General features: G+C 38.2%; 1 protein-coding gene across 1 annotated transcript; it reads left to right on the top strand.

Moving 5' to 3' along the window:
• Nucleotides 1–239: 239 nt before the first annotated feature.
• On the top strand, nucleotides 240–3,647 carry LOC110107385 (laccase-3). The gene is made up of 4 exons (XM_020837631.2): nucleotides 240–360; nucleotides 494–645; nucleotides 1,121–1,365; nucleotides 2,229–3,647. Exons 1-4 carry the CDS (start codon nucleotides 244–246, stop codon nucleotides 3,425–3,427), a joined length of 1,713 nt encoding a protein of 570 aa, XP_020693290.1. The 5' UTR covers nucleotides 240–243; the 3' UTR covers nucleotides 3,428–3,647.
• The last annotated feature ends 6,843 nt before the right edge of the window (nucleotides 3,648–10,490 follow it).

The following is a 10,490-nucleotide window of genomic DNA, read 5'->3' as shown; positions in this document are numbered from 1 at the left end:
GTGCAACAACTCCTATAGTACCGTTGATTCAAAAAAATAAAAATAAACCGAGGAAACCCAACAGGCCTGACTACCATTCAATTTCAAAAAAGAGCAGCTCCTTTGCACAAATCATCAAAACCTAATCTGGCCAAACTTCAAACAACCCTACGCTCATCTTTATATATAAGTACTATGCCCCCCTTCCCTTTCTATCCCACTACAACATTAAGAGCTTCTCCTTCAAGCTCTCTCAAACCAACAATGGAAGCTCACATGTCCACTTCAAGCCAAAGAAGCTTGCTCTTCTGCTTTCTCATTGCCTTGTCCCTTCTCCTGCTTCCCAGCTCCAATGCAGAAGTTCACTACCATGACTTCATTGTATGTATCCATTGATTGATCTTTAATTCACCTTTCATCTCTTATGATTAATGGTTAAGCAAGGGATTAAGTTAGCTAAGCTAGTTTAATTATGCTTCAAATAGTGTTTTATATATTTGATTGGTTTCTTTAGGTGCAAGCAACGCCGGTGAATAAGCTTTGCAAGACCCATAATATCATCACTGTGAATGGGCAATTTCCTGGTCCAACTATTGAAATTCGCAATGGTGATACATTGGTGGTCAGTGTTGTGAACCGGGCTCAGTACAATGTCACAATACACTGGTATGAATTTATATACATATATGTACATACATATCTATACATTTTTTTTTTGGAACTAGGTATCCACCGCTGTCACCCCCGAAAGGGCGCTTGGCAGCGTGACTAATCCTCGACTAACCTAGAAGAGGCACTGACCCCAGAAACCTCCTGGCCCGCACTTAATTGGAATTATTCTGTGCGGACACCAGACATAGCTTACCTTTCAGAGGCCAATCAGGTGCAGCCACGTCTTCCAGTACCGAGCTCAGTACAGTACTAAGCCGTGGTATCGAGTAAGGGTGACGTGGCACATTTTCATTGGGCTCTGGACAGCGTTTAATGTCCGCACATAATAATTCATCCCACTTTAAGGGGAATAGAGCACAGGTTGGGGGGTTCCCAACCGTAATTGTCCACCAACCAAGCTAAGCATGGGTGGAATACATATAAATTTAAATATAATATGAATTTATGATTTTTTTTTTAATGCTTGTAGGCACGGGATTCGCCAAATGAGAACAGCATGGGCAGATGGACCTGAATTTGTAACGCAATGCCCGATTCGACCTGGAGGACACTACACCTATAGGTTCACCGTTCAGGGCCAAGAAGGAACACTATGGTGGCATGCTCATAGCTCATGGCTTAGGGCAACTGTATATGGTGCTCTTATCATTCACCCCAAAGAGGGCAATAACTACCCCTTTGCCCAACCAAACAGGGAATTCCCGGTCATACTTGGTAATTATATTAAACTCTTACTTATTTCGAAAATTTTAATAGTAATTAGTGTATTAATTTTTATACTAATGAGAGAGAGAGAGAGTATTAGCCTAGGGCCCGCCACTCCAAGACAATGATTTGATTAAGTGGTGTGGTATAATTATTGACATTGAGCAAGAGGCAAAGAGCTTATGATGTCTTGAAGACATGCTTCACATTTTTCTCCCAAGCAAGGGTACAACAAAAGATCATTTTTATCATTGGAGTTTCTTACTTTGTAAATATTTGGAATTTGTACGAAAGTCAGGAGAAATTATTCTGTGCCGAGGTTAGATGTAAAACATTGTACGAAGATTAATTAGAATATGCCACATCAATGGTATCGATCCATGATACCAAACATTATCGAGCGTAGAGATGACATGACGCATTCTGATTGTTCTCCACAAAACATTTGGTGTCCGCAGGGATTAATTAATCGAAAGAAAGGAGCAAAGCTCAATGCTTTACATTGCTACATGGTGTAGAAAAAAGTGATAGGATAAGGGTAGTTTTTGCAAGGTTCTCATGGGCCCACCACCATAAGTAGTCATACATGAAAAGCGACATAAAATCACATAATTTCGAACTTTGGGCTTCTCAAAAAGTCGTTTGATAACAGTTTTTATTTGACTAAGAAATTTATTTTAAAAATGAGAATTTTATTCTCACTCATTATTTTAATATCTAATTATATTTATTTATTGATTAATGTAATAAATTTCATTATTTTAGCCCATTGTTTTATCATTTTTAATAATTGATAAATATTTTTCGTATTTTACACAGTATTTGCTTCCATTGTTGGATTTTACTGACATAACCGTATTGATGACAACCAGGTGAGTGGTGGAACCAAGATCCCATCACCGTCGTCCGGCAAGCCACACAAACTGGCGCCGCCCCCAACATCTCCGACGCCTTCACCATCAACGGCGAACCAGGCGACCTGTACAACTGCTCTTCACAATCCACCACCACCTTCCCCGTCAAGCCTAACCAAATCAACCTACTCCGTTTCATCAACGCCGCCCTCAACGACGAACTCTTCGTCTCCATCGCCGGACACTCCATGACCGTCGTTTCGGCTGACGCTTCTTACACCAAACCCTTCACCACCTCCGTTCTGATGCTCGGACCCGGCCAAACCACCGACGTCCTCGTCACCACCAACCAGCCCTCTTCCCGCTACTACATCGCCGCCCGCGCCTACGCCAGCGCGCAAGGCGTCGCCTTTGACAACACCACCACCACCGCCATCCTTGAATACGACTGTGGGTGCCTTTCCAACTCCATCAAGCCGGCTTTCCCTACCCTCCCCGCCTTCAATGATACAGCGACCGCTACCGCCTTTAGCCGCCAGTTTTTTAGTGCTTCCCCTGTCAAAATACCTTCCCCTGTCACCGATAACCTTTTCTTCACCGTCGGCTTAGGCCTCCTCCCCTGCCAACCCGGAAGAACCTGCGGTGGTCCCAACGGCACTCGCTTCTCCGCCAGCATCAACAACGTCTCATTCGTTCTCCCACAAAGCTTCTCCATTCTCCAAGCCCACCATCTCGGCGTCGCCGGCGTCTTCTCCGCCGACTTCCCCCCGAGCCCGCCGATTCAATTCGACTACACTGGAAACGTCAGCCGCGCTCTTTGGCAGCCTGTTCCGGCAACCAAAGTTTACAGATTGAAATACGGAGCAGTAGTGGAATTGGTGTTGCAGGGGACTAGCATCGTCACGGCAGAGAACCACCCGATACATCTCCATGGATACGACTTCTATATCCTCGCTGAAGGATTCGGAAACTTCAATCGGGCTACTGATACGGCGAAGTTTAACTTGGTGAATCCGCCGCTGAGGAACACGGTGGGAGTGCCGGTGAACGGATGGGCAGTGATACGATTTGTGGCAGACAATCCTGGGGTGTGGCTACTTCATTGTCATTTGGATGTTCATATCACTTGGGGATTGGCTATGGCGTTCTTGGTGGATAACGGAGTTGGAGAGCTAGAGGCGTTGGAGGCGCCGCCGGAGGATTTGCCGCCTTGTTAGAAGCATTGGGTGGAACTTGGAAGGAGAGGATGGAGCTGAGTAATCAGAGATTATAGAAATTGTGTTCTTTTTTTTTTTCTCATTATCATTATGTTTATTTTTATTTTTTATTTTGTGGGATTGGTGATCAGAAAGTTTATTGGGGATTATTTTGAAGATTTGAAGTATCTAATTGGCATTGTTTTCAAGTATCTAAATTGTATTGTTACTACAAGTTTGATTGATCTACTAATAAAAATATTTATTTTTGAAAAAAAAAGATAGCATCTTTGTGCTGTTCATGCGGAGTTTGTGGAGGCTTTCGATTGATTGTCGAAAGCAGCTTTAAGATTTTTAGTAAAAAATTAATTTCTTTGAGTAAAAAATTAATTTTTTTGTGTCTCTCTTGATATCGAAAGGTTCAATTTTTAAGCACAGTACGAATAAGATGTGAAGGATGACATAATGAATTCGAGTGAGACATATGAGACGTAAATTTACCGGATAAGATTTCACAAGAACAAAAAAATAGAGAAAGTGTGGTAAAATTGGTCAATAAACTGTGCTGGTTAAAGTTGGAATCAACTTTTATTTGTATGGATGCTAGTTAGTTTAATTAATACATATATGCAAGTCATTATTAAATTTTTAGATTAAATCTTATTTATTTTTATATGTCATAAAAAATCATATGTGATGTGTTGACCAATCTATTGGTTTAATAGATCGGATCAGTATAATTTTTAAAACATTGCTTGACACCACTACTCGATCAAGCATACCCTGAATATTATCTTTCGCCTTCCGTAATCCAGCTATAATCATTCTATCACCATCACCATATTATAATATTCTGATAATCATCGCTCCACTAAAATCCTACAATCACAATTGCTCAACTAAAATCCTTCGACACAATCTCCCAATTAGGCTCCTCTGACCGTCGTGACTCAACTATAGTCCCAATCATCATTATTCGACTAAAATCCTTTGAATATCATCATGCCAACTACGATCATCCATTGCTCAACTACAATCATTCAACCATAGTAGTTCAATCATTGTCACTCATTTGCAATCCTCTAACCACAGTCATCCGACTAAAGTCCTACAAGTACTATCACCCAACAATGATCCTAAAATAATGTCGCCTAATTACAATCTTTTGACCATGTCCCAAACTAAGGTCATTTAACCTTTGTCACCTGACTATAATCCCTCGACCACCATCTCTTAATTATGATTTTTCGAGCACCATTAATTGATTATAGTCCTCTAATCATCGTCATTTGATTGCAGTCTTCCAACCATCATCGTCCTACTGTGACTATCATACCATGATCATCCAACTACAGTCTTACGACTATTATCCCTTGACTAGAATTCTCCAACCACTATTATTTTATTTTATTTTTTTTACAATTATCCAACCACTGTTCCCTCACTAACGTTTGCTAACTTTAACGCCTATCATCACCAACAACGTCAACGCATGTCATCGCCTATAAAGTGAATTTACGTTGTCACCACAATGGCTGATTTTTGCTAACTTTGTTGTGACCAATATCGACATATGTCATGGCTTATCAACTGATGCACGCCAATGACCATAACTCTTTTTTTTTTTACATCAAAATCAAGGTTTATTTTGTGTTTTTTAATCTATAATCTCCCATCTTCAAAGAAAAATGATAGAACATGCAATAAATAATCTCTTAAAGATAGCTCTCATGCACAAGCTTTTTTAACTTTTACCACAAAATTTATTCTATACAATTCATGTCTATTATAGTGTATCACCATCTTCCTCTATTATAGGGAATTGAATCATTTGTAATCAATGACATAAACTAATTGTACCGTTTTAACTAGGCCACATTTTATGATTATTTTCTCTTTTTTTAGATTTAATCTTTAAGAACTCCAACGCCTCTGGCAACTCCTTTCTATGTGCGTACCAAATCCTCGTAGAAAGCCAAAACCTTAACCACTGTTTGCCTTAAATGGCCTAAATGTCCAAAAAAAAAAAAAAAAAAAAAAAAAAAAAAAAAAAAAAAGGCCGTCCATTCAAAACACTCCCAATTCGCCCCTGATCTCACGCCTATTTACGGGCTATGCCACTCCAGAAAAACTATAAATAGAGCCCTCATTCTACACCAAAGGGGGGGAAGTGAAGAGAGAGAAGAAGAAGTGAAGAAGAAGAGAAAGGGGAAAAGGAGAATCTCCTCCTCCTCGACCACCGCCGGAGCTCTTCCTGCCGCCCGAACACGCCGGGCTTTCTGCGTGATATTCGGGAGAATGCAGGAATTCTTCTCAACTTCCACGTTATGCTGAAATTCTTCCCAATTTTCAACAGAGTTTCCTTCTGACGCTGAAACTCCGCCCAAGTGAAGCCGGAGTTCTCCTTTGCCACCAACAGACGTCGGACTTCTACCCGACGTCGAACCTTCACTCTTCGCCAAGTTTCTACCTGACGCCGGACTTCTACCGGTTATCGGACTTCGCTGGACGTCTACACGAAATGGATTTCTTTCCATTATTGGACTTCTACCTGACGCTGTCCTTCTGATCTTCGTTGTCAGACTACAGTCTTTCCGACTTCCGTCGCCCGGCGACTATGGTCCTCCTAACTTATGTCGCCTGCCGACTACAGTCTTTCCGACATCTGTTGCCTGCCAACTACGGTCCTCCTTACATACGTCGCCCGCCGACTATAGTCCTTCCGACCTCCGTCGCCAACCGACTACGGTCCTCCTGACATACGTCGCCCACCGACTACAAGTCTTCCGACCTCCGTCGCCCTCCGACTACGGTCATTCCGACCAAACGAACATGTTAACAATGACTCTTTGTATTAACATCATGTAATGTATTCCATGAGATGTACATCAAGCTAAGACCTTCCACCAAGGAAGGGTCTCATTTGTAATCGACTGCAATACTAGTGGATTCATTCAAACTGGGCTATGCCTCATGGTTTTTCCCCCTTTTCACGGGTTTTCCACGTAAAAATCTTGGTGTCTCATAAATGCTAGACCCTTTCTCTTATCTGATTGCGTGCCGGATTTTCGTACAACACTAAGACGATAAACTTTATATTTCTCTACCGCCGCGAATACTCCTGGACGCAACAATTCTTATAGAAAATATGAAAAAAAAATTGTCCCAAATAAAACATAAGGCTTTGTTTGGGACAGCTTTTAACCACAATTTTTTGCAATTTTTAAGATATTTTTGTACTAAAAAATTGTTGTAAAAAGTAATAAAAAAGTTGTCCCAAACGAAGCTTATGGACGGCTTTCTCATTGCTTTCTAAAATAATTTTCTAGTATAAAAATTTCTAATTTTAAAAAAAATTAACTAAAAAGTTATTTTAAAAAGCATTAATATAGCTGTCCTAAATGAAGCCTAAATTTAATCCAAAATGGTAAAGATTACGAGCCAGTGGTAGCTCATAGTGGATATAAGTAGACTACTAAGTGCGACATAACATGAACATCAGCTTAAAATGACACCTGGGCCCCCCATTGCCACTGAATTAATATTTTAAGGGAAAGGCCCGTTACATATCCTACACATGGAACTTTTATTTGGTCCGGTCACCTGACGTAGCTTTACGTTCGGACGTCAGTAAAGTAGTGTCACGTGTTCTCACTATTTACCGCGCGGCCTGACAACGTCAACCCGGAACAGAGACAGGATTGCTATGTTCGCGTGTTGTTAGGTATTGCTCGGTATTTGCTCGATATTGGTCGGACGCCAGTAAAGTAGTGTCACGTGTTCTCACTATTTACCGCGCGGCCTGACAACGCCAACCCGGAATAGAGACGTGATTGCTATGTTCGCGTGTTGTTAGGTATTGCTCGGTATTTGCTTGATATTGGTCGATTTTGCTCGGTAATAACGAGAAATACAATTATGTGAATACCAATACCAAGCAATACCGAGTTTTGGTATTTCTCGGTATTGATCTTCACAGAGCGATATTTTTCATTATTGCCAAGCAATACTCAGCAATACCGAGCAATACCTAGAGCAATATCAAGCAATACGCGAACATAGCGATCCCGGGTCAAGTCGTCGGGCTGCGCGGTATTGAGTAAAACCACGTAGCGACATGTTATTGGCGTCCGAACGTAGAACTATTACATAAGGTCACGTGACCTAATAATTGTTCCTACACATGAGGCCTTTAAGCGCCACCAGTTCCATGCACAACTACACGGGCCAGCTGAGCCTTTGTTAAGTCGGTCAGAAACTTCTATAACATAATAGTTAATAAATTATTTAAAGAAGTATATTTGCTTCTATTCTACGGAGAGAGAATTAATTAGGATCGAGTTCTTAAACATCTAAATATTTAATTTTATCACTACGGTTAATTATTAACTATTAGAGCTTCTAAAGTGACTTTTAAAACAACATCACTGAGGCTTTTTTGTGACGAATTTCTTACCGCTTCTTAAATCAACTTTCTAACAAAATAAAAATAAAAAATTGTGTACTAAAAAATTGCTTTAAGAAATAATAAGCTGTCCCAAACAAAGATTAAGCCTTTATGCCACTATATGGGATTGATTGCATTTTTCTAATTGACTTGTTAAGAGTCAATTTAAATTTAACAAAAAAATAATATTTTTAATATTTTCTAATCAAAATTTTTAAGTCTACCTCTACTTCTCTAATCTAATACATCTACTCTCCAAACTAAATTATCAAAAAGTAACATTTTGTGCGACTGAGCCATCTAAGACAACTCTCTAATCTTATCTACCACTGCAACTACTCCAAACTTTCCTCTAAAGTGAGTTCTATAGATTTAAATAATTAAGAAACCTTATAAGAAAATAAAGCTTCAAATTTGCAAAAAAAAATATATATTCAAATTTGTGGATTGACAAAATATATTTCTTCTTTTACTTTTCTCTCTCTCTATCTCTTATTTTTATACTTAGTTGAATTCAAATCAAACTGCCTTTTGACATATTATAAAATTATGTAAATTAAAACATTTGATGAAAGTAATTTTACCATCAATGTATATTAACTATTTATATAAATATTATTAATCCATAAAAAGAAGAGATTTTACAATCACACTACTATTATAAGTGTCGCTTGTGAATCTCCCCACACAACATCATGATCGTACATTCCAAACCGTTGAATAAATTTTCTCCCTTTATTTTTTTGACTATTTGGATGGTCGCATCCCTTGCAAAACGAAATTTTCATTAGTGTTTCTTATCTAACTACTGAAAACCTCTCCCGCTACTCTCACTCTCCAGCAATCTTCTCCCTCTCATTTGCATGCCCAAGACGAAACAAAGGCCCTACATGGGATTGACTGCATTTTTTATACTGACTTTTTAAGAGTCAAATACTCATTTAAATTTAACAAAAAAAAAAAACATTTTTAATATTTTCTAATTAAATTTTTAAGTCTACATCTTCCTCTCTCAACATTAATCAAATCTAACACATCTACTCGCCAAACTAAGTTATCAAAAGGTCTGACATTTTGTGTGACCGAGCCCCCCGCCACCCCCTCCCCGCTCTCTCTCTCGCAGACCCAAAGCTTTATTTTCTTCTTCATTATTTCCCCCTGCTTCTTCTATGTTTTTTCCTTTCTTCCCTTTTTTCTTCTCTACTTATTTTCCGTTTCTTTTCTCTATTTTCTTCTTCTTCCTCTCCCTCCCATTCTTCTTCTTCTTCTTCTTTTCTTCCTTCCCTTGGGAGACTTCTCCAATTGTTTTGTTTTATACTATCCCAGTAATGGTTGGATTTCCAACCAAAACCCTGTCTAAGTAGACTAAAATCTCCTCATAATATTTTATTGATTTAATTTTATCAAGGCATACTATTTTCTAATTGGCGTTTATGCTAATATTTTGTTTTTATTTAAAAAAAGCTGGAATTCCCAGGCCAAAATGGTTTGGTGTTGAGGGGACTACAATGTCATGGTTATTGATCTTCTTGGTCCAAGTTTAGAAGATCTTTTAAACTATTGTGATCCAAAATTCTCAAAGAAGACTCTGCTAATGCTTGCTGATCAATTGATAAGTACTTGTTTCGTTTTTTCCCCTTCATACTACTTGTGTTCTCTTTTTTATTATCTATTCACAATTTTTTGCTATGTTCACATATATTTTCATAGTTTTCATCTACTCTTTCATGCTGCAGCTTTCAAGTTACAGCTTCATTTGCTGCTAGAAAAGTTTTCATTTCAAATTGAATCCATGGAAATGGACCGCAACAACAACATCAAGCCGTTGTCCCACTATGTGGGATCAGCTAATTCATGTCATGATAATTCGACAAATTTTACGTTGTTTGTCGACTACCTAACGCAATCATCCACTTTTATCGTCCAGGACTTGGGACCTGACAACAGCAATGATTGAAAAACAAAAATGCTGAGTAAAGTGAAGGGTTTTAGAGAACTGTGACCCAATAGCAAATTCTGACAAAGTTGTTGGATAAACTAGCAAAAGTCTAATGGGTATCAATGAATTACGCCAAAGTCTTTTTATTTTTTGAAAGGTTTATGTTATTTGTTTTAAGATTTTTGGCACGATTCATAGGGGGATGAAAAACAAAAGCTAAACATAAAAATTGAAGTCAGATGGCTCTTTTTTGTCAGTAAATTGGAATCTTTTAGTAAGGCACTGTAGTTCTTTGCATTTCTATATAAGATGATCGTCATTGATATCAACATTGATTGTCTTTGGAATCCGAAATGATCGTCATTGATTTCAATGAATATATTTACATATATATTAATTCTAAGGTAGATTTACATACATACAACTTTATACTACTCTATTTATATATTTATCATCTAAAACTTTAATATTATATACATACCATTCATAGTTCATTTTTATATCAAATATGAGTGATATAAATGAAATATACAAGTGATAGGAAGAAAATATGAGTGACATATTTGATATTAAAATAATATAAGGTGGTATATATGTAATATTAAAATTTTGTATGTTATGTAAATAGAATGATATAAAATGGTATGTATGTAAATTTGTCTAATTCAGATTATAGTATTGATTAATGTTCATAGATA

Source organism: Dendrobium catenatum, unplaced genomic scaffold (assembly GCF_001605985.2).
Source record: "Dendrobium catenatum unplaced genomic scaffold, ASM160598v2 fragScaff_scaffold_853, whole genome shotgun sequence".
Taxonomy (NCBI): domain Eukaryota; kingdom Viridiplantae; phylum Streptophyta; class Magnoliopsida; order Asparagales; family Orchidaceae; genus Dendrobium; species Dendrobium catenatum.
Note: the sequence above shows the minus strand (reverse complement) of the source record. Positions and strands in the feature narration are given on the sequence as shown.